General features: G+C 39.7%; 1 protein-coding gene across 1 annotated transcript; it reads left to right on the top strand.

Moving 5' to 3' along the window:
* Window positions 1-14,587: 14,587 nt before the first annotated feature.
* On the top strand, window positions 14,588-15,538 carry LOC310649037 (olfactory receptor 6X1-like; the record flags this gene model as incomplete). Its single annotated transcript, XM_083377286.1, has 1 exon — window positions 14,588-15,538. The coding sequence occupies one exon, from the start codon at window positions 14,588-14,590 to the stop codon at window positions 15,536-15,538; it is 951 nt and encodes a 316-aa protein (XP_083233412.1).
* Window positions 15,539-26,196: the final 10,658 nt, after the last annotated feature.

The following is a 26,196-nucleotide window of genomic DNA, read 5'->3' as shown; positions in this document are numbered from 1 at the left end:
TTTTTATAAACTAATGTCCAGAAAAGGCTTTAGTGCTAGGTAAAACATGTTTTTTACCAGAGTGGATAACATGTTTCTTTGAAATCCACTGAAACCAGAATACCATGTTTGCAGCTCCAGAATCTCCATGAGAACTTGTAAAAAGAGGTTTTTTGTTATTACGTCTTATTCTTAATAATATTTGGATATGTGCGTGTGGAAATGCGTTACTTGTGTTCTTCCAGTGGGTTAGGATGCAACCAAGATTACACAAGGAGAGGAAGAAACTTACTAAATATTCATTTACAAGAATCTGTGTAGATGTCTACAAATTATTCCAAAGTTGTTTTTTCAAGAAGCAACTGGACCTTCTTTGTTTTTTTTTCCCCTTGAAGACCTTTCAGTTGAAGAAGATACTTGGATGAGATGTGAAACAACTTCAAGGAAAAACAAAGAAAGTCTAGTTGCCTCTGAAAAAGCATCTTTGGGACAACCACCATCTGCAAGACTGAGAATCTCCATAAAATGTCTATGAGCTAATGACCATGAATGTTATTATTTATTTGGTAGGACATTCTGCACTGATTTTGTTTAATATCTCAACATATTTCCTATTTGCAGAATATCATAATTTTCTACCTTACTTTCATAACTGCTCATCCAGTCATCATCTACATTTTCTGTCTTTCAGCAACACATTTGTGTTCCATATACAGATGAGTTTCCATTTACAAATGTTCTCCTACTATTCTCAACATCTTCCATCAAACTCTGCATTTTGTTCATCAGTATTTTCTATCTACAGAAGATACAAAAGCTTTAAATGAAAGACCTGAAATTCCAATAAATTAAATCTTGGCAATACTACAAGTGCATTTATCGTACTAAATGTGCTACTAGGTTTTACATGTTGCAAACACAACAGTAACTCATGAAAACTGTGTTTAGAAATTTGCTTAAAGAGTAACTCAGTGAAGATCTCTTATTTTCCCACCTTATAGGAGAACATGAATTTGACCAACTGTACGAGAGCAGTAGAGTTTATCCTGGTTGGACTTCCAACCATAGAGCGAATGGAAAGTGCGATGCATGCTGGCATCTTTCTGCTCTACCTTCTTTGTCTGATGGGCAACGGACTCATCATTGTCATGGTAATTTTGGACTCCCATCTCCAGAAACCCATGTATTTCTTCCTTAGCAACCTGTCTTGCATTGATATTGGACACACCACAACCTTTGTTCCTAAACTGCTGGTCAACTATCTCTCTGCAAACAATTCCATCTGTTTCTACTGCTGTATCACACAACTGTTCTTTTACTTCTTCTTTGGCATTACAGAATTTTTCATCATCACTTTGATATCTTTGGACAGATACGTAGCCATTTGCCATCCTTTGAGATACGCCACCATCATGACTTCTGGGGTTTGCTTTAAGCTGTCGATGTCCGCCTGGTTTGTGGTTCTTGTCTACACGATTTCTCAAGTAATAATGGTAGCTAACCTACCCTTTTGCACATTCAACATTATCAATCACTTCTTTTGTGATGCTGGGCCTGTGTTAAAGATTGCAGGAGGAGATACACATCTCATTGAAGCCCTGGCTTTGCTTTCTACTGTAGTTGTGGTGATGTCCTCCCTGCTTTTCACCCTCATTTCTTACGTCTTCATCATCTTCACCATTCTCCGAATGTCTTCAACCACCAGTCAGCAGAGGGCCTTTTCTACCTGCGTTTCCCACCTGATTGTAGTCTGCATTTTGTATGGGTCAGTCTTTTTTGTCTACTTAAGACCTACTGTCAAGAACTCTTCCTTCAGTATAATCCGCTCTGTTTCTGTGGTGCATACTACCGTTGCTCCAGTGCTCAATCCATTTGTTTATACTATTAGGAACAATGAAGTGAAAGAAGCCATTTGGAAAGTGTTAAGAAAAAAGACACCAGCTTTCCCTAAAATCTAATCCTAGACTTCTTTGAAGAAGCAATCCTAATTTTTCAAGAGGAGGAGTGGGTAAACTATCCACCAGCAATATCATACCATAACTTTACTCAAGGTAAGATTGAAGCAGCAACAGGTCAACATCCATAATCCAGAATTTGAAACTATGGTGATGGTAGCATCCATGGCTTCAATCCAAGTTGAATCGCAGGAAAGATAGAAAGATAGATTTTGAATGTTCTTCAATCGTGACAAAACAGATGTCAGTTTTCTTATGAATCTGTACCAGCAGTACTAGTGATCTGCTCTCTGGATTTCGTTGTTCTTAACTTTGACTTGGGAATCAGTTTGCATCCCTTTGGATTTCCTGGTGCAGTTTATTGAAGGAAGAACATTGGAATTAACAATAGAATTCTTTATTGGTCAAGTGTGAAAAGACACACAAAGAATTTGTCTGCTATGCATAAGCTCTCAGCATACATACAAGCAACAAGTGATAAATCATGATCATAATCATAAAACACAATCATCATAAATCCTAAGATTCAAACTCAGTGATAGTCATAGGATACTAAATAAGCAAATCATAATGGGATACTAAATAAAGACAAGCAACGTAAATCAGGAGATACAAGCAACCATGTTATAGTCATAAGAAGCTAAGGAAATAGGTAATAGGAAAAATGAAGAGACGAGAAGGATAATAGGCAAGATAGCCCTACTAGGTGGTTTAACATCCTAAGGCATAAGACAGTGTTGTGGGAATTAGTCGTTTAGCAGAGTTATAGCATGGGGGCAGGGGCGGGAAAGTGTCTTTGTGCCTGATTGTTTTGGCATGCAATAGCATCATCTTGAGGAAAGAAGTTGAAACAGTGTAGGTCCGGGATGTGAGGGTCTGTGGATATTTTCACAGCCCTCTTACTGTCTCTTACAGTATACAGGTCCTCAATGGAAGGCAGGCATGTTGCAATTATTGTTTCTTCAATTCTAACTATCCATTGAAGTCTGTGTTCATCACTGGAGGTCTTTAAGAAGAGACTGGACAGTCACTTGTCTGAACTGGTATAAAATCTCCTGTCTGAAAAGGGAGTTGGACTAGTAGACCTCCAAGATCCTTTCCAGCTCTGTTCTGATTGGAGATTCAAAGAAAAGTTATCTATATTTTCTGATTACTCATTCCTTTTTCAAAGTGTTCCACAAACTAGAAATTCACACACATATAGAGGCACACAAGTACATGAAGCTCTTCTTCTATTTGCTTAGCTTAAATATAGGAATCTGGGACAAGGTCATTAAAACATATCATTTTATAATTGGAAAAAAATACATTTTTTTCAGAAATGGGAAGATGCTTCTGTTCTCCTTTCCCATTGTGACTGCATCCAGGATTAAAATAGTTCCTCTTCCACTATCTGTTATTCCATCCATTTATCTCTAATTGATAAATTAATTGTATTTAAAACTTTAAATGTTCTTCTGGTCCAAAAATCCAGATATCTCTGACATGGGAACTGCAACTAGGTCATTAAAAAAAAAAGCAGATGGCCTTCATCATCAGAAGGGTACATGGATAAATATTCCATTATACAAGTATTTCTTGACTTATGACCAAACTGAAACAGGAATTTTGCTCCTTTAAGTGATGTGGTCATTAAATGAATCATCATGTGACCAGAAACAGTTTTTTAACTTGGTTGTTGAGTGAATCACAAGGTCATTAAGCAAGCAAATTCAACTTCCCCATTGACTTTGCTTGTCGAAAGTCATCTAGAAAGGTTGAAAATCATGATCAGGTGACTGAAAGATATTGCAACCATCACAAACACAAGCCAGTTGCCAAGTGCCCAAATTGTGAACACATGACCACAGGTGTCATAACTCTGAGAACAAGTTAGGGTTTGGGTTAGTCACTTTCTCATCACTATCATAACTTTAAACCATCCAATATATATAGGTAGTCCTTGATTTATGATTATTAGTTTAACTAATGTGCATAAGTTAAGGATTACTTGTATATATTAAATTCACTTTTAACTGCAAAACCCCCTTTTAACTACAAAAGTAGTTCTACATAGGCTAAGAATATAGAGAAATTGGTGGCTAAGTGAATCTGGCTTCTACCAGACTTTGCTAATCAGTAGGTCATAAAATGTGATCACATTTGATTTGATTTGATTTTAATTCCATTTATATCCCGCCCTTCTCCGAAGACTCAGGGCGGCTTACAAGCTTAGCAGTAGCCTTCATTCTATGTATATGCCTGCTTATTAGGGCTTTCATACACCCCCCAAGCGGCATTATTACAAAGTCAGCTTAATTGCCCCCAACAATCTGGGTCCTCATTTTACCTACCTCGGAAGGATGGAAGGCTGAGTCAACCTTGAGCCTGGTGGGATGCGAACCTGCACTAATTGCAGGCAGCTGGTGTTACTTAAGGAGGCATTAGCCCACTGCTCCACCAAGGCTCTTATGAGCTCAGGATATTACAATCATAAGTATGAGTCACCTGCCAAGGTTGTCAGTTTTGATCACATGATCATGCAGCAGTCATAAGTGTGAAAAATGTTCATAGGTCATTCCACTCTTCTCTTCTCTTCTCTTCTCTTCTCTTCTCTTCTCTTCTCTTCTCTTCTCTTCTCTTCTCTTCTCTTCTCTTCTCTTCTCTTCCACTCCATTCCATATCTTGATAGCAGTGTCCCAATATCTCAGGGGCTGCCACAAAGAGGAGGGAGTCAAGCTATTCTCCAAAGCGCCCAAAGGCAGGACAAGAAGCAATGGATGGAAACTAATCAAGGAGAGAAACAACCTAGAACTAAGGAGAAACTTCCTGGCAGTTAGAACAATTAACCAGTAGAAGAACCTGCCTCCAGAAGCTGTGAATGCTGACTGGACAGCTATTTGTCCGAAATGGTATAGGGTTTCCTGCCTGAGAGAGGGGTTTGGACTAGATGACCTCCAAGGTCCCTTTCAACTCTATTATTATAAAACTTTTACTCATAAAACATGAAACACAGTCAACTGAACACTCAAATTGACTGGCACTAATGGTTGACATTGGGTTGCTGCCAGTACCCTAGGTATCAACCAGGTATCTCCTTAAAATGTAAGATGTTCCGAGTAGTGCAGTTTTTTGTAGCTTTGCTGGAGTTATTGTAGGAAGCTGCAATTTCTTGATGTATTTTGCAAAGGTTTTGGACATAGTTCCCAGTGCCCCGATGACAATGGATATCACTGTTATATGTTTCATCCATAATTGCGCAGATTCGATGGCCAGGTCACGGTATTTCATAATTTTTTTCCAATTCTTTTTCTTCAACTCTGGCATCTCCTGGTACAGCGATATCAATCAACTGTATGCTTCGGTTCTTTATGACTGCGATACGTGGCGTGTTGTGTTCCAAATGGTGATCTGTCTATATTCAGAAGTCCCACAAGATGATGATGATGATGATGATGATGATGATCTTCTCTTCTCTTCCATTCTGTTCTGTTATGTACGTTACGTTCTTTACATTATGTTACATTACATTGCATTACGTTACATTACATCACTTTTCCAGTGCTGTTGTGTAACTTTAAACAGTCACTAAGTTGAATTGTTGTAGGTTGAGGACCACTTGTAGAGTTAGTAAGAGGGCTACATATCCATTGAAACACTGGGAGTTAAAACAATCCAGATGGTGCTTTCAGGTTCATTTTAAACATTAAGTTTCAGTACAAGTGCAGACTTTTGAAAGTGAGAATAGGGACAAATGATCAATGTCCGAAAATATTCACACCGAGCCAGATGTGGATGTACAGGAACAAGAAAACTTTTAAGTTTAGCACCTTGGCTACGGTGAATTATTTTATTTTTATTTTTTTTTAATTCTGTCACGCTATCAGGTTATTTTTGGAATAAATTGAAGTATTTCTCCATCCATGTATGTTTTATTATGCCTATTATTTTATGCATATTGTATCATATATTATATTAGTAATATAACAATCAAAAAGGGTTTGCTCTTTCATTTTTGTTTGTTTCTTTTTTTTCCTGTTTTTGCTAGTGCCTAAGTTCAGTTTCTCATGCTTGGGGACAGTTTTAGTTTTTTTTTTGAAGTTTCAAAAACGTTGGTATGCATTTTGATGGACGCTTTTCGAAACAGATACATTTTTGTCTGCAAACTCATATGTGAACCATTTTCAGATACGATCTCTAACCGAATGCACTTGGGATATTATTGTTATGAATTTATGACTTTTGTACAGATGCTTCCTTTAAGGATACTGTCTTCATTACTTATCAAATTCATTACAAATTCAATTTTGAATGATTTAATTAAAGATCTACGAGCATTGAAAAAGGCAATATTAGAAAAATTCACGTTGAATTTGCATATTTAACGCCCCATGAATGTTCAATAGCCCTTTTCCCTCCCTCCATTCTTCCTTTTTTCCTTTCTTCCTTCCTTTCTTCTTCCCTCCCTCCCACCCACCCCTCTCCCTCCCTCCCTTCCTTCTCATTCCCATCTCCCTCCCAACCTCACTTCCCTCCTTCCTCTTTCCTTCTTTCCTCTCATTCCCATCTCCTTCCTTCCTTCTCATTCCCATCTCCCTCTCAACCTCACTTCCCTCCTTCCGCCTTCCTTCTTTCCTCTCATTCCCATCTCCTTCCTTCTTTCCTTCCTTCCTTCCTTCCTTCCTTCTCATTCCCATTTCCCTCCCATCCCATCCCATCCCATCCCATCCCATCCCATCCCATCCCAACCTATCCTATCCCATCCCATCCCATCCCATCCCATCCCATTCCCATCCCATCCCATCCCATCCCATCCCATCCCATCCCATCCCATCCCATCCTATCCTATCCTATCCTATCCTATCCTATCCTATCCTATCCTATCCTATCCTATCCTATCCTATCCTAACCTATCCTATAAAAATAGGATTGGCAGCTTTTTCCTGCCAGCCAAGAATTCTTAACTGAACAGTAAAACTTTTATTTCCCAAGGATCCTACCTTCACCTTCTATAAATAAATAAATAAATAAATAAATAAATAAATAAATAAATAAATAAATAAATAAATAACCTCAGAAATGTGAGTTCTGAAGCTACTATGGGTATTTTCCCCTCCTTTCACTTCCATTGAGAAAGAGAAAATTCCATAAGAAAAATAGTATGAAAAGAAAAAAAATGTTATGTAGAAGAACCACAAATTATTGAATTTTCTAAGCCTTCAAGGCTCTGCAGAATTAATCATGTATACCCAGAAGATGACAAATCTTGGAGCAAAGGTTAATATTTGATCCATACTTACATCAAGTTCATGCCATGGTGATTCAAAATATTTTTTTTAGCATCATGTCTGGATTCACATGGGAAATTTGAAACAGACTCCTCTGGAGATGATATCCCAAGTGTTTATGAAAAATCACTCCATAACTTCTCATTTCTATGATCTAATGTCCAGAAAAGGCTCTAAATACTAGGTAAAACTTTTTTTTAATATAATCATAATCATAACACACAATCATCATAAATCCTATGATTCAAACTCAGTGTTAGTCATAGGATACCAAATAAGCAGACAAGCAACATAAATCAGGAGATACAAGCAACCATGTTATAGTCATAAGAAACTAAGGAAATAGGAAATAGGAAAAATGAAGAGATGAGAGGCAAGACGGCCCTACTAGATGGTTTAACATCCTAGGGCATAAGACAGTGTTGTGGGAATTAGTCATTTAGCAGAGCTATAGCATGGGGGCGGGAGTGGGAAAGTGTCATTGTGCCTGATTGTTTTGGCATGCAATACATCATCTTGAGGAAAGAAGTTGAAACCGTTTATGTGAGGGTCTGTGGATATTTTCACAGCCCTCTTACTGTCTCCTGCAGTAAACAGGTCCTCAATGGAAGGCAGGCATGTTGCAATTATTGTTTCTGCAATCCTAATTATCTGTTGAAGTCTCTATCTATGTGGTTTGTGTGCTGTGCCAAACCAGATAGTTATAGAGGTGCAAATGACAGACTCAATATTTCCCCTGTAGAGCTATACCAACAGCTCCTTGATTCATGATGTTTTAATAAGAAACCAAGGTATAATAATAATAATAATAATAATAATAATAATAATAATAATAATAATAATAATAATAAACAACGACTTTATTGTCACTTTGAATGTACACCAATTGGCATACATCAAAATGAAATTTAGCTGCATACAGCTCTCAAAGGGTCACCACCTTTGATATAAAATATAGGTAAAGGTTCTCCCGCACATGCATGCTAGTCGTTTCCAACTCTAGGGGCCGGTGCTCATCTCCATTTCAAAGCCGAAGAGCCAGCGCTTGTCCGAGGACGTCTCCGTGGTCATGTGGCCGGCATGACTAGATGCCAAAGGCGCACGGAACGCTGTTACCTTCCCACCATAGTGGTGATATACACTCCGATATATAGTGGTTGGGAAAATGCAAGAGATAGGTCTTGGTGCTGCTCATGGTTCAGAATACCTTTCAGATAGTGGTCTGGAATTAAAAGATTGTGACCTGGCATAGAAAACTGACTTTCTAAGGCTTTTGATGGTCTTCATCTTTCCTTACCAACCGTTCTTCCATTCACATCAGATCTACTACAGCTTTCTTCCTTATCGTTCCTGGTAAGAAAGACAAAGCTTCAATTTTGGAGGTGTTACGCAAGAAAGTATCATTTCTTAGAAACAGATGACAGAATTTGACAACTATCAAAATTCTACAATTTTTCTGAGTGGAGATAATTAGGGGCTTCTAAGTGACTGGGGACCTGTTCAGATAGCTGCCTTATTGAGGTGGCCTTTTAAAAAAATTCTTCCTCTTCTATGGATTGTATTATCGCTTTTATGATGTTTATTAATAACTTTTTTTAATATTGTACATTTTTTGCTTTTATTTATTGTTCATGTTGATTCTTGTTTGCCACCCAGAATTGCTTTTGGTGAGATGGCTGTATAAATTTGATGAATAAAATAACTAACTAAATAAAGTAATGTGTATCTCATTTGCAGCTTTTTACATTTACAAATATTTCTATCTGATTAAACTTCCTCCCCCCTTTTAATTTCATTTTATATTTAAATCAACCTTCCCATCTGGTGTCAGGCTGGGGCCTCCCCAAAATCAGAGGCCTGTGATTGCCATAATTTTATGCCAGCATGGATAAATATTCCTAGAACAATCTTCCAGTAAAATTTGGGGTTTTTTTCTCCCAAGGTAGCCTTTTGTCATTTTTTGTTTTCATGCTTGTGTTCATTTCAAATCAGTTTTGTTGGACTTGAGAATTATTTTTATTATTATTATTATTATTATTATTATTATTATTATTATTATTATTATTATTATTATTATTATTATTATTATTATTATTATTTATTCAATTTATAAATGATGCGCTCAGGTTTATAAGAATCCAGGCACATCTTTCCTAAAATATATGCCTTGTTCATTAGGTTAATAATAATATTTTTCTTTCTGATTCCCTTAAATGAATGTATCCATACATATGATACAGGTAGTCCTCAACATATGACCACAATCTCTGTTGCTAAGTGAGACATTTGTTAAGTGAGTTTTTACCCCCTTTTAGGACTTTTCTTGCCACAGTTGTTAAGTGAATCACTGCAGTTGTTAAGTCAGTAACATGGTTGTTAAGTGAATCTGGCTTCCCCATTCTCTTTGCTTGTCAGAAGGTCACAAAAGGGGATCACATGGCCCCGGGATGCTGAGACTGTCATAAATATGAATCAGTTGCCAAATGTCTGAATTTTGATGACGTGACCACCAGGATGTTGCAATGGTCATAAGTGTGAAAAATGGTCATAAGTCACTTTTTTCAGTGCTGTTGTAACTTTGAACAGTCATTAAATGAACTGTTCTATGTCAAGAACTACCTGTATACAGGTAGTCCTTGATTCATGACCTTAATAGAGCCTGCATATTACAGTCACAACTCTTCATAGTCATTACGTAAGACAGCCATGTCATCACCTTGCTCAACAACTTCCATTCCTCTTCTCCCTGATATGGTTGTTAAACAGAGCATGGGTTGCCTTAGGGTTGGGGGATGCCTTAAGAGTCTGAGAACAAGCACCAGGCCCACCAGCTCCATGTCTCTCAAGGCTTTTCCCAATCCCTGAAGCAACCCATGTTCCACTTCTCTTCCCTCAGGGACCCCCACGGGCATAATATAATATAATATAATATAATATAATATAATATAATATAATATAATATAATATAATATAATATAATATAATATAATATAATATAATATAATATAATATAATATAATATAATATAATATAATATAATATAATATAATATAATATAATATAATATAATATAATATAATATAATATAATAATATAATATTTATTTTATTTATTTATTAATGGGATTTATATCCCGCCCTATCTCCCGAAGGACTCAGGGCGGCTAACAACAAAACATATAATAAGTACAGAAATTAAGATAAAAATAATAGAATAGAATAGAATAGAATAGAATAGAATAGAATAGAATAGAATAGAATAGAATAGAATAGAATAGAAGAATAGAATAGAATAATGAAATAAGGAATAGAATAGAATAGAATAGAATAGAATAGAATAGAATAGAATAGAATAGAATAGAATAGAATAGAATAGAATAGAATAGAATAGAATAATGAAATAAGGAATAGAATAGAATAGAATAGAATAGAATAGAATAGAATAGAATAGAATAGAATAGAATAGAATAGAATAGAATAGAATTTAGAGGAGTGGAGTGGAGTGGAGTGGAGTGGAGTGGAGTGGAGTGGAGTGGAGTGGAATGGAATGGAATGGAATGGAATGGAATAGAATAGAATAGAATAGAATAGAATAGAATAGAATAGAATAGAATAGAATAGAATAGAATAGAATAGAATAGAATAGAATAGAATAGAATAGAGCTGGAAGGGACCTTGGAGGTCTTCTAGTCCACAGGTCTGCAACCCGTGGCTCCGGAGCTGCATGTGGCTCTTTCAGCCATCTCCTGCGGCTCCCAGTCCTCTGCCATGTGCAGTCCAAAAAAACAAAAACAAAAGTGGGACTAAAAAAGTTCAACCAATCAATTCAAATATGCAGGGTAGGTGCATATCTCACCTTGGCTCCACTCTTCAGTCAAACCATGTTCTGCGCATGCACGCATGTACGTGCATGTGCACACATTTTTTTGCGGCTCCCAGTTTTTCCTTTTGTGAGGGAACTGGTTCCGAGTGGCTCTTTCACTGTTTCAGGTTGCTGACCCCTGTTCTAGTCCATCCCCCTGCTCAGGCAGAAAACCCTATACCATTTCAGACAAATGGATGTCCAGTCTCTTCTTAAAAACTTCCAGTGTTGGAGCATTCACAACTTCTGGAGGCAAGTTGTTCCACTGATGAATTGTTCTAACTGTCAGAAAATTCCTCCTTAGTTCTAGGTTGCTTCTCTCCTTGATTAGTTTCCATCCATTGCTCCTTATCCTGCCTTCAGGTGCTTTGGAGAATAGCTTGATTCCTAACCCCTGAGATATTGGAAGACTGCTATCATGTCACCCCTAGTCCTTCTTTTCATTAAATTGGATATCCCTGATCCCAGCAACCGTTCTTTATATGTTTTAGCCTCCAGTCCCCCAATCATCTTTGCTGCTCTTCTCTGAACTCTTTCTAGGGTCTCAACATCTTTTTTATATCATGGTGACCAAAACTGGATGCAGTATTCCAAGTGTGGCCTTACCAAGGCATTGTAAAGTGGTTTTAACACTTCACATGATATATTGAAACTTTTGGAAAGGCTTGAAATGATTTTAATATATGGCTTAAAATTCCTTTAAGTCTATGGGCTAAAGTTAATCTTATTAAAATGAACATTGTCCCTCGCATGACTTATATTCTTAGAGGTATTCCTGGGTTAATGTTGAATCAATATTTCCTTTCAACTGATAAGTTATTCAAGGCAGTTACTTGGGAAAGTGGATCACCAAGGTTCTCCTTAACTAACTTGAGATTAGCATTTGAGGACAGAAGCTTTAATTTATCTGATCTGTAAAAATATCATTATATTTTATCAGCCCCTTGCTGTTGGAATGAAAATGTAGTGGAATATTACCCTGCATGGGCTAAATTGGAATTATTATTGATTTCCTTTGTGATCTTGGAAAGTGATTCGAACAATTTATAGCACAAGTGTGTGTGTGTGTGTGTGTTTGAGCAAAGTATGAGCAGCGAGAAATCCTTGGGCCACATTCAAATGTAAATTAAGTTTGAAGAAAAAAGACCAGAGCAAAGTGCAAATTAAAATACCCCTCAAAGAAATGCAAACTCTCTAGTCTCCACATAAATACAACTAGGCATGAGGAGACCATCACCTTCAATGAATAATAAATTAAGCCGGGGCGGGGTGGGGTAGGGGAGTTAACACTGAATATATCATGATCTCATACAAAATGTGTGACATACACAAACAATTATGTACTACACAGCATTGGATGCAGAGGCCATGATTTTGATGTCCTCATAACAACAACTAGATATACAGGTTGAGGATTTCTGGGAGTTGTAGTCCACACATCCTAAGGCTGCCAAGACTGAGGAAAAAATTCACAAAAGTTTAAAGTTTCTGATTTATTCCACTCCCCCTCACCTGAGTGGGGTTTCTAATCTGTGAGTCCTGAGGATACTATGGTGGAAACCTTCAGCTTGAATGCTACGGAATACTGAATAGGGAAAAAAAAGGAAAATGGGAAGAAAATTATTCTTCTACAGCGTCATCTCCAAGCAGTTTTCTCCCCTTTTTATTGGAGACTTTAAAGAGTCTTTGAAGATTTAATAATAAATAGAAGACTCCATTTCTGAGAATGGCCCTTAGAATTTGATCCAAATAAAACCAGACATGAGTCATACTGATTCCATGCCATCTGCATGCCATTGCCTCCAGAAGTTGTGAATGCTCCAAGTTTTTAAGAAGAGATTGGACAAACATTTGTCAGAAATGATATAGGGTTTTTTGCCTGAGCAGGAAGCTGGCCCCTTCCAATTCTATTCTATTCTATTCTATTCTATTCTATTCTATTCTATTCTATTCTATTCTATTCTATTCTATTCTATTCTATTCTATTCTATTCTATTCTATTCTATTCTATTCCACTCTACCCTACCCTACCCTACCCTTCCCTACCCTACCCTACCCTACCCTACCCTACCCTACCCTACCCTACCCTACCCTACCCTACCCTACCCTACCCTACTCTATTCTATTCTATTCTATTCTATTCTATTCTATTCTATTCTATTCTATTCTATTCTATTCTATTCTATTCTATTCTATTCTACCCTACCCTAACCTACCCTACCCTACCCTACCCTACTCTACTCTACTCTACTCTACTCTACTCTACTCTACTCTACTCTACTCTACTCAACTCTACTCTACTCTACTCTACTCTACTCTACTCTACTCTACTCTACTCTACTCTACTCTACTCTACTCTATTCTATTCTATTCTATTCTATTCTATTCTATTCTATTCTAAACATAGTCTATGGATTTTTATGGGAATTTAAAGAAAAAATATATCTACAAATGGTGTCTTAAGTTTCCGAAGAAAATAAACCACTGCATTAGTGAAAGTTTTAAATTTTCAATTTCTGCAGCTGAAAAGAAATGGGAATTAAACCAACTATAAAAGAGTTTATCTTTGCACAGTTTATTCTTGCTGGTGTGCCTCCAGAGTGCCTCCAGAAAACCTCCTATCTTGGGATGGCACTTGAAGTTTGCCTCCAAAATGATATCAGCCTTGAATACATTGTAGGTGTAGTGCATGGATACTCATGGGAAATTAAAGCAAACATCCTTAGACACTGTCTCCCAAGTTCCTGTAGAGAATCAGTAAATAAACTATGATGAAATCTGCTAAATATTTTTAGCAATGTTCCAGTATCTCAGGGGTTGCCCCAAAGAAGAAGGAGTCAAGCTATTCTCCAAAGCAGCTGAGGGCGGAACAAGAAGCAACAGATGGAAACTAATCAAGGAGATAAGCAACCTAGAATCTAAGAAGAAATTTCTGACGCAACGATTAATCAGTGGAATAACTTGCCTCCAGAAGTTGTGAGGGCTCCATCACTGGAGGTTTATTAAAAAAAAAAAAGATTGGACACCATTTATCTTAAATGGTAAAAGGTCTCCTGCTTGAACACAGGTTTGGACTAGAAGAACTCCAATATCCTTTCTAACGCTGTTACTCTGTTATTTTCTTTAAAAGTTATAGAAAATATTTCTCAGTAAGACTACCATTTCACCCTCCACTTATGTATTATTTTCTATGGTCTCTTCAAAACACTGTCTTTCTAAATGGATGTAGAAATGGAATGAAAAGTATTTGTAGAAGACAAGGCAGGTAATGAAGGAAGAACAAGTCAAGAGATGGGTGGAGAGCTTTTTAGGCACCTGTTGTGTAGAATGAGGATGCTCGGTGAGGCGACCTAGTGGTGAAGACACTCACCTCCCACTCGGAAGGTTGAAAGTTCAATCCTAAGCAGTGGCAGATGTTGCTCTCCTAGGATGCAAAGAAACTGCAAACTCTGCGAACTGAAATCCACAAGTTATCAGCTGACAAGCTCAGCATCTTAACACTGAGCCACCACAACACAAGGAAACATGAATCTGACCAACTGTACAAGAACATCTGAATTTATTCTTGTTGGACTGCCAAGTATTTGGGGAATGGAAAGGGTGATGTATGCCAATGTCTTTCTGCTTTATCTCCTTTGTCTGATGGGCAATGGGCTCATTATTATAATAGTAAGCATAGATCACCATCTCCAGAAACCCATGTATTTCTTCCTTAGCAACCTTTCTTTAATTGACATTGGGCATACCACAGCCTTCATACCTAAGTTGTTGATCAATTATATCTCTGCTAGTAATTCCATCTGTTTTTATTGCTGCATCATACAGATGTGCTTCTATTTCCTTTTTGGGGTCACTGAATTTTTCATCATCACTTTGATATCCTTGGACAGATACTTAGCCATTTGCCATCCTCTGAGATATGCCATTATCATGACTTCGGGGGTCTGCCTTAAACTGGCAATAACCGCCTGGTTTGTAGGTTTTTCCTCCATAATTTACCAGGTAGTAATGATTGCAAACCTTCCCTTCTGTGCCTCCAACATTATAGATCATTTCTTCTGCGATGTTGGACCCCTGTTGCAAATCGCAGGTGGAGATATAGATGTCATTGAAGTTCTTGGCTTCCTTGTCACTATGCTTGTGGTGATGTCCTCCCTGCTTTTCACCCTCATTTCTTACCTCTTCATCATTTGCACCATCCTCCGAATGCCTTCAACCACCAGTCAGCAGAGGGCTTTCTCTACCTGCGCTTCCCACCTGGTTGTAGTCTGCATTTTCTATGGATCAGTCTTTTTTGTCTACTTAAGACCAACCGTCAAGAATTCTTCCTTTGGTGTAATCAAGTCTGTTTCTGTGGTGAACGCCATAGTCACTCCTGTGTTAAATCCTTTCATTTACACCATTAGGAACAATGAAGTGAAGGAGGCAGTTTGCAAAGCATTACGAAAAAGGATTCCAGCTTTCCCTAAAACATAGATCTCTTTGGAGAAGCAATCCTATGCTTCAGAGGACTGGAGGCTAAAACACATAAAGAACGGTTGCTGGAATTGGGTTTGTCTAGTTTAATGAAAAGAAGGACCAGGGGTGACATGATAGCCATACTCCAATATCTCAGGAGTTGCCACAAAGAAAAGAGAGTCAAGCTCCAAAGCACCTGAAAGCAGGACAAGAAGCAATGGATGGAAACTAGTCAAGGAGAGAAGCAACCTAGAACTAAGGAGAAACTTCCTGACAGTTAGAACAATTAATCAGTGGAACAACCTGCCTCCAGAAGTGGTGAATGCTCCAACACTGGAAGTTTTTAAGAAGAGACTGGACATCCATTTGTCTGAAATGGTATAGGGTTTCCTGCCTTAGCAGGGGGTTGGACTAGATGACCTCCAAGGTCCCTTCCAACTTCTTCTTCTTCTTTTTCTTCTTCTTCTTCTTCTTCTTCTTCTTCTTCTTCTTCTTCTTCTTCTTCTTCTTCTTCTTCTTCTTCTTCTTCTTCTTCTTCTTCTTCTTCTTCTTCTTCTTCTTCTTCTTCTCCTTCTTCTTCTTCTTCTTCTTCTTCTTCTTCTTCTTCTTCTTCTTCTTCTTCTTCTTCTTCTTCTTATTATTATTATTATTATTATTATTATTATTATTATTATTATTATTATTATTATTATTATTATTATTATAATACTTTTTAGATGCCAGCCTTGGCCTAAAAGATCATGATTTGACTTGAAAAGTGACTTTCTAAAGCATTTGGTAGTCTCCATCTTTCATGCTAGGAAACATGAAGCTTCAAACTCCTGTTGATTTTGAAGATGGTAGGGAAGAAAGTGTTGTTTCTCATAAATGTACGATAAAAGATGGCAACTACTAAAATTCAACAAATTTCATGAATATAGAGCTAATTAGAATTAAACATCCACGGCTGCCTATCTCGTTTGCAACATTTTATCATTTCTGTCTGGTAGAATTCCCTCTCCCTTTTTTAAAAAAATAGCTTTACATTTAAATTAACCACCCCAATTTGGTTCCATCCCAATTTCAGACGTCTATAACATCCATAATCTTTGTGAGACTCCTGGACCTACCTCTTTCTAGTAAAATTATGTTTTCTTTTGTCCTAATTGGATTCTCTCACTTCCAATCTGCCTTATTGGACCTGAGAATTATTTAAAAAAATAAATGAAGTCATGTTTAGAAGAATTCTGGGACATCTTTCTACATATTCAATATCCCTTTGTTCATTGGGTTAATAATATACTTTCTGTTTCTGATTTCCTTAAATGAATTTATCCTTCTATATGATATCCCTGAATTGTCCCAAATCTCGTAGCATAGGATTTTGTTGAGAAGTTAGGAAGAACAACTCTATTCACAATCCATTGCCAATGATAACATGCAGGTATTCTCTGACAAGCTTACTTTAGCGAAGGTGGAGAAATCAATGGGCAACAGGGTAAATGACAAGCAGAATTTTTTGTTCTTTTCACGTGCAATTATGTGATAATCCTGTGATAAAAGGATTGTAGGAGAGCTACTGTGGTTTAGTACTATAAGCATAAAATAGGGAATATAGTGAATGACCCCTGATCATGTATTTGGAATTACAGATTTTAAATTCAATTCAATCTTGATTAGGTAACTATTGATGAAGATTGGAGTGTGAGTTCTTCCATACCAATTAGGTTATTGCATTTATAATAATGCATTGATTCTGTATCTTGATATGTTTAATAAAATATGTTCTGTAAGCTGCTTGCTTAGATTGGAATTCTTGGATATGCTGTACACCAGGGGTGTCAAACTCAATTTCATTGAGGTCCGCATCAGCATTGCGGTTGCCCTCAAGGGGCTGGGTGGGTGTGGCCAGGGTGGGTGTGGCCTACTGGGTAGGCGTGGTTAGAGTGCATATGGCCTACTGGGTGGGTGTGGCCAGCTGGTGAATGTGTGGTCATTCGCATCAAGGGTGCCTATGGGGGCCTGGGCAGGAGTGGGACAGATCTGAGGGTCTCTGGCAGGAGGAGGGTCTCTGGGCCAGGGCCAAGGCAGTGGGGGCCGTTCCCTCACTGTTTCCAGGATGGCTTCGCGGGCTGCATGAAACCACTTCACTGGCCGGATCGGGCCCCCGGGCCTTGTGTCTGCTGTACACTAACACAATATGGTACATTGGTTGTCATGTTGGGCTAGGAGTAGAAACACAGATGTTCACATCCTCCTTTGTCATGGAAACTGTTGAGTGATCATGGGTCAGTCACAAACCTTTATCTTTATCTTTATTAGACTTATATACCGCCCTTCTCCCGTAGGACTCAGGGCGGTATATAATGACTACTTATTGTGGAGAAATATTGGAAGGATATCAAGGAGAGAGGAAGAAAATAATTCTTAAGATTCTTGTCCACCTATTCCCTGAGTAGTATCATTTACACACAGAGCAGTATACCTGCGGAATTTTCCAAAGTTACAAATGCACAAATTTTCTATTAGAAGAATAAATGGAAATCAGAAAATCAGAAGGAGTGGAGAAATCAGAAATTAGAAAATGGAAATCAGAAACCTCTTGTTGGGTGGAGAACAGAAAAAAGTTTCCTGGAGCAGAGTGTGAACTTTGACCCCTAAAAAGGATCCTTCTATGTGTAACACTTTTTCAGGTCTAGGCATGTTACCATTTTATTGAACATTTGAACTTATTTACTGTGACCGTTCAAATCCCATATTTTGGAACTTCTTCTCTTAAGAAATATTCTACTGCCATATAGAATGATATCTAGTCAGTTAGCTAAATTATCACAAAATCCCAGAACTGGCTGAGGAATTCTGGGAGTTGAAGTCCACAAGTCATAAAAGGGCCAAGTTTGGAGACCCGCTGGTCTATGGATTCTTATGATAATTGAGAGATAAATATCTCTAGAGATGGTTTCACAACCTTCTAGAAAATGAAGTGTTGCATCAGAAGAGGTATTACATTTCCCTTTTTATTTTGTAGTTGTGTGGGAGTGTGAATTAGACCAACTATAAATGAGTTGCAGTTTATCCTTGTTGGATTGGCTCGAGAGGACCTCCTGTCTTGGGATGGCACATGAAGTTTGATCAAAGGGATATCAGCCTTGAGTATATTCCAGGTATCGTGCATGGATCCTCAAGGGAAATTAAAGGCAAATATCCTTAGAGACTGTCTCCCAAGCTTCTTTATAGAATCACTAAAGAAAGATTCTGTGATGCAATCTGCTGTAGGTTCTTTAAATGTCAAAGAAAATATTTTTCAAAAAGTCTACCATTTCCCCTTCAACACATAGTGTATCATATTTTGTGGTTCTTGAAGACATAGTCTTGATGAATGAATAGAGATAATAATAGTAGTAATAGTAATAGTAATAGTAATAGTAATAATAATAATAATAATAATAATAATAATAATAAGAATAATAATAATAATAATAAGAAGAAGAAGAAGAAGAAGAAGAAGAAGAAGAAGAAGAAGAAGAAGAAGAAGAAGAAGAAGAAGAAGAAGAAGAAGAAGTAGTAGTAGTTGGAAGGGACCTTGGAGGTCATCTAGTCCAACCCCCTGCTCTGGCAGGAAACCTATACCATTTCAGACAAATGGCTGTCCAGTCTCTTCTTAAAAACTTCCAGTGTTGGAGCATTCACCACTTCTGGAGGCAGGTTGTTCCACTGGTTAATTGTTCTAACTGTCAGGAAGTTTCTCCTTAGTTCTAGGTTGCTTCTCTCCTTGACTAGTTTCCATCCGTTGCTTCTTGTCTTACTTTCAGGTGCTTTGGAGAATAGCTTGGCTCCCTCTTCTTTGTGGCAGCCCCTGAGATATTGGAACACTGCTATCATGTCACCCCTTACCCTTCTCTTCATTAAACTACACATACCCATCTCCAGCAACCGTTCCCTATATGTTTTAGCCTCCAGTCCCCCAATCATCTTTGTTGCTCTTCTCTGTACTCTTTCTAGAGTCTCGACATCTTTTTTACATCGTGGTGACCAAAACTGGATGCAGTATTCCAGGTGTGGCCTTACCAAAGCATTGTAAAGTGGTATTAGTACTTCACTTGATCTTGATTCTATCCCTCTGTTAATGCAGCCTAGCACTGTGTTGGCTTTTTTGGCAGCTGCAGCACACTGCTGGCTTATTAGGAATCCGAGATCACTCTCACAATTACTGCTATTGAGCAAGCTACCACCTATACTATACCTGTGCATTTGATTTTTCCTGCCTAAGTGTAGAACCTTACTTTTTTCACCATTGAATTTCATTGTGTTAGGTAGCGCCCAATATTCGACTCTGGCCAGATCCTCCTGGACAGATGAAGTGAAGCCCACTTGGAGACAACAAAACAGGTAATGGAACAAAAAGTCAAGGTAAAACTGGAGAGATCTTTAGGTCCATGTTTTATAGAACAAATACCTGCAACAGAATTTCACTGTAGAAGTAGCTTTGACTTCCTAGCATACTGACGTATCCATATCCACAGAGAGAGGAAAAACATCCTGACATTTATATTTCTATAGCCCTTTCACTACTTATTTCTCACTTAGCTAAATTATGCTAAGCTTACTTTAGCTTAGCATGGTTCTTATGGTAGGGGGATACAAGGAAACTGTTAGATGTTTTGTGCCAGCCATGGCAGTTCCCCAAAAAGGTCATCAGATGGGAGCAAAGAGGCTTCTTTGCTCCCACTGGTGGGTCAGGGGTCCCCGGCCCCTGAAGCCCCATTGGTGAGAGAGTTTTATGGTAAGGGAGGGGCTGAGACCCCCCATAAATAGCTCTGCTCAAGGGGCTGCGCTCTGCTTGCTCTCTGATCTCTTTGTTCTCTCTTCTGCTTGCTTGCTCGCCTATCCATGAGCTCAATCCAGTCATGGATGCCTCCATGCCAGGGAACTCTTTCTATTTACTTTATCGTTAAATAAAGCTTTGAATGATTGCATTCCTGCATGATGCCTTTTACTTGGAAGCACCTTAACGAACATCGACCTCGTGAGACCATCTCACAAATTGGAAGCAAGAGGATGGTTTAAGGCAACGCTTCTAAGTCACACAAGATACCTGGACGTTCCAGCAAGAACCCATTTGAAACGGATGGCAGGAGGTCCCCAATTGTGACAAGGAGTCTTCAATCAAAGATGGCAGCCCCTCATCCAGCCCCTGACGCAAGCTCCGCTCCAGGTGAGAGCACAGATGACCTCTATTCCCCCAGAGGACCCAGCGGAGCGCCAGGGACCCCTTTGCATGCCTCCCTACATCTGCAAGCTACAGAGGGAAGCATGGAAGGCTTGCAGTCCACCCAAGACTGCCCAGACGCAGCGGAAGCGGCCCGGGCCCAAGACAAGCGCCGCGTGGGTGGGCCAGATGACTGAACAGGAACGCGAAGAGCTGCTCCTAATGTTTCTTGCAGCACAAAGGATGTCACAAGCCTCTCCACGGGGAATGCCAGTGCAGGAGGCCTCTGGACACGGGGTAAGTCCTTCCCCAGCGCCCACGAGGCCCCCTAACATGGCGCCGGCCACCCTGAGTGACCCCGGGACCCCAGAACCTTTGGCGCGAAATTTCCCACCAAACTGTGACCTACAGTTTCCGGGGGTAACCGGAAGCAAGATGGCAGCCCCTAGGACACCCACATGGCCTGATATTGATAGGCCTAAGCCAAGCCACGAGGCCCAGCAATCGATGGCATCCAGCCGAAGCAGCATGGAAACCCCCTGGTCCTCCCCACCGGAAAGCCTGAAGGCCTATGATGGCCTCAAAGCCTGCCCAGCCGAGACTGCTACAGCAGAGCTTGAAGCAGCCATCCAGGCCCTGATTGCGGCCCTGGAAGCCAAAAGGACTGTGGCCTCGACATCGGAGGTAGCCAGCCTCCCTCGCTACCCCCAGAGGCCTCCAACCTGCTCCCCGGGGCCTAACTGCCAGGAGGCGTCCAGCCTGGAGCCTCCCAACTATGTCCTGCAACCCCAGAGGGCCCCCAGTGAACCCCCGGGCCCTCCAGCCTACTTTTTGCCGCTGCCCAGATGCCCTGCTTGCCAGATGGTCTTCGGGGGGGCTCTGGATGAGGCCCCCTCCTCCAGCACCATCTTCAGCCGCCTCCAGGGTCTTCAGGACCAGCGATGGGCTTTTCAGGGCAATCCAGGCAATCCGGGCAATCCATGTGCCATCCAAGCCCCATCCTGCGATCTTTGCCCCCCGGTGAGTGTTCCAGTGGCGGGGGGGCTTCAGGAGGAATCTTCGGGGCTGCTGCGGCCTTCAGTCCCTTTTCAGGCCCAAATTCCGGCCTACAAGCCCAGGGCTGGGCCTAGTCCAGAGGCAGAGAGACAGACACCCACTCTCTCCGCCTCCCAGGGCCAAATGAGCTCTGAGCATGCCCAGTCTGGGCCATCCAAAAATCAGAGAAAAATACCACCATTTACCAGCAGAGGGGTCCCTCTTCCATTCACATCAATGGAAAATTCACAGATCTTTATAAATGGATTTAGAGCCAAGGAAAATTCCTTTTTATCTGCTCCTGCATTCTTAAATAAATTTGAAAAACTGCAACTTGGGGGGGGGGAATTTCAGCAGATGGAGTAAAGAAGCGCAGATGTATCTATTAGAGCAAGGGACTCTAGAGATGGTTCTGGACCCCCCACCTCTTCCCTGGGGACCCCAAGAAGAGTGGTATCATAGGAAAGCATATACCACTCTACTGAGTTCACTGGATACTAACTTGTACTCCAGCATTCCAGATGGGCTCACAGCTGGTGAAGTTTGGCGGTTATTATACAATTTATTCAACAGCATCGGTTCGATCACCAGACTTACAACTGAGTTTTACACCACTAGACTCAGATTTGGATCTAACATGGCTGAACACCTGGGAAAATTGAAAGCACTCAGGGCAGAACTGATGTCCCGAGACTACCTTGTACCTGAGGCTAACATGGTCGCTGTCATTCTGGCTTCCCTGGACAAAAATTGGAGCAGTTTCATTGTTTCACTGGAGGGGACCAGGAAGGAAGCCATGACTCTATCCTACCTCACAGGCAGACTCATTGAGGAAGATAGGAGACGAAGAGATGCAGGAGAATACACCAGAGTCATCACTCAGCGAACCAGCAGGAGGCACCACAGCTCAGAGCAGGTTAATGCTCTACTTAAGTGCTTCATCTATGGCTCTGAGGGGCATCTGAAGAAGGACTGCCCCATCACCAACAAGACCCCAAGCATGGTCCCAATCAAGGAAGGGGCAAGCGGCAAGGAAGGGGGCATGGCGGGGGCAAAGGTAGTGCCAAGGGCAATTCTGTGCGCACTTGTGCTTTCACCCCCACCACAAAGGCTGATAGCCCCACTGACGTATGGTTACTGGACTCTGGAGCTTCATCTCACATTACCAATATGAAACAAGGATTTAAAAGGTTAAAGAAAATTAACTCATCTGTCAAGGTGGCCAATGGTGATAAGGCTTTGGTTGTTGGGGAGGGCACTGTCTCTGAACCCAGACTAGGAAAAGTTGAAGGGGTATTGCATGCTCCCTCCATTGCCAACAACCTATTAAGCATTATCAAATTATGTGTTGATGACAGGGTGGAAGTTTTATTTTGCAAAGGGGGAGGTCATGTCACCCGGAACCAGAGGGTCATTGGAAATATTGCCATCATTAATGGTTTGCCATACTTCTCCCCTGAGAACCCAGCCACAGAGGACAGTCCACAGAGTACCACCTCAAAAGGGGCCTGCGCACAGGGAGAGAGAAAGCCCCCACAGCCAGCCCCAAGGCTGTCTAAGGAGCACAAGGCCGAAGCGGTTGCACCAAAGCCACCTCAGCCACCCCCACAGGTTTCCAAGGGCAGTGTGGACAAGAAACCCGAATCTCAGCAGGCACCTACAGCACCGCTCAAGGCAACCAGTGCCAAGACGGTGTCAGTGGGGAAGCCACACCACGATAAGTGTGCCCATCTCTTACACCGAAGATTAGGTCATGCAAGCTTCCCTGTGGTTAAAAAGATGGGAGAGTTTGCTGAGGGCGTCCAACTCAAGGATTGTGAGGTGTTCCTGGACTGTGCTATCTGTAAGGGGGCAAAGAGGAAGGCTGCCCACATCCCTAAGGTGTCATTGCGTAAGACCCAATACCCATACCAACTAGTACATGTTGATTTGGTTGGGCCTTTCACACCATCCCTAGGGAAAAGACAGTATTTTCTCACTGCCGTTGATTGATTGAGTGAAAGTTGTTTTTTTTTAACAGGGCATTGGAAGCCTAAAGTGAAAAGGCTTTATAAAACCCAGATGAAGGCCTAGGACTGGGAAAACAGCACACGTGCCCACAGAGAGGGCTCTATGTGCCAAAGGTTTGCCACCATGGGCCTATACCTATGCCTACATTTAAATCTCTATTTTGGTTTATGGATCCCAAGATTTTACTTTCCCCTTGTAGCTCATTCCTTTTTGCCTCAGGAGGCTTTCAGATGGTTTTAACTTGTTTACATAGGTGACAGTGTCACTATCATAGTGAAATTAGCTTGTTTGTCTCTTCCAAATCCTATGGGTCCCTTTGGAAAAAGGAGGAACTGACCCTGAAGGATGTCATTTGTTGTTCCCATGATATTCCTTCCCATGGATGGAAAACCCAATGCTTTCTAAGTTGATCTGATAGTATGTTACACTCTCCATTTCTCTTTGAAAAACATCTCAAGAATACAGGGCAAACTGATCTACTTCAAAGATCTTGTTGCAAACAGAGGCATTCACCCACAAAAAAAAGACACTCATAGTAGATGTTATTATTCATTGAGTTACTGTTAATAGTAATGCCTCAAGTGATGTGCAAGGATCCTAGCCTTCAGTGTGGCTTTCATGAGCCTGTTCCTATTTACCACACATATCATCAGCATGAAGATGTTAACATTGCTGGCATTATTTCTGTATTTTTAACATTTTCTAAACCCATTGATTTCAGTCAAAATCCTTCTCAGGGATTGCATGATGGACTAATGTAAGTACAACATCATTTCATTGTTGGATTCTGGACATTGCTGTTAAATGACATGAGACTTCAAGTCTTTTTCTTTAATGACAAAAGATTTGGAAAGAAGCATCTTAAACAGGACGCTAGATTTATTTCATGTGAAAATATATTCTGCTTCAGTTTCCACGTAAAGTTCAAAAAGGGCTAAATCTCCATTTATATATAAAAAAATCCCATCTAAATATATATAAATATAGAGTGATGCATGTCTTCATTTATGAAGATAGCAATATCACTTAAACTCATATACTCCTCTATAGTGCTTTACTGCACTCTCTGAGCAGTTTATAACATCAGCATATTTCCCCCAAAAAATTAGGTCTTCATTTTACTCACCTTGGAAAGATGGAAGGATGAGTCAACCTTGAGATGATCAGGATAAAATTTCTGGCAGTTGGCAAGAACTCCAGCTCCTAGGAGGGTATATATGTACTATATAGTATTTTGCTTTGCATTTTTAAGGATCTTAGATGAATAATAAAAACACATTCCACAAACATGTTGTACTGAAAAATTTGAAATGCTGTAATAAGAAACAAACGACTCTCAATGCATTTTTAATTGTGATGTTTTTGGTTTTACAGAGTATTTTTTCAGAATTACCAGCATATCCTGGCCTTAGTGTTTGCTGTACAACAAATTAATGGAAACTCCCAGCTTCTACCCAATGTAACACTGGGCTTTCAGATTTTTAACAGCCATTTTAGTCCAGGCTGGACTTACTTTGCCTCACTGTTGTTGCCGTTCACTCAGGGGAAATTCATGCCTAACTACAAGTGTGGGACCCCAAGAACTTTGGCTGCAGTCATTGGGACACCTGACATTGCTCTTCACATGGCAACTATATTGTCCATCTACAAAGTTCCTCAGGTATGATGTAAGGAAGATATACATTATCATTCTGCCATATCTCCCCAGACACCTGTATATATTTCTCTGTAAAAAGAGGAGAACTTTCAGATTCCTAGTTATTATTTTCTGCTTGGTAGGATCACCAGAGCAGCATCAATAACTGTAACTCTGATCAGACATTGGGGATATTTGGCCTAGCAAATTGTTCTCCAATTCTAGAAAGTGAACTAAGGTTCATATCTGAAATATTCACAATAAGATTACTTCCATGGAAAGACATTTAGTGATACCTTAAAAGTGATATCCTGATTGATATTTCAAAATAAAAATGACTAATATTTCATTATATAAACTCAACGGTAGTCAAAGACTCAAATGAAATATTATGTTTTCTGAGGCTCACATAGAATCTAGGAATTGCATATGTTTATCTTTCAATAGTTGACCTATGGCTCAGCTCAAGTCATGGATGGAAAGACTCAATCAATTTTCTTGCAACAAATGTTTCCAGATGAATCCCACCAATGGAACGGCCTTCTACAGTTATTGCTGTATTTTAGATGGATCTGGATTGGAATTCTTGTAGTAAAGGATGAAAAAGGAGAGAAATTTATTGAGAACATGCTGCCAATATTTTCTGAGCATGGCATCTGCATTGAATTCATAGCAGAGTTCCCAAATTTATCTTTTTACAGCGATTTTACTGATACCATGGATGAAGGATTACATATATACCATGTTCTCATGAACAGCACAGCTAATGTGATCATTTTATATGGTAAAATTTACTCTTTATCAGTT

The sequence above is a fragment of the Vipera ursinii genome (genome assembly GCF_947247035.1).
Source record: "Vipera ursinii genome assembly, chromosome: Z".
NCBI classification, from domain to species: Eukaryota; Metazoa; Chordata; class Lepidosauria; order Squamata; family Viperidae; genus Vipera; species Vipera ursinii.
The sequence above is the reverse complement of the archived record's forward strand: the minus strand, read 5'-3'. Positions and strand labels throughout refer to the sequence as shown.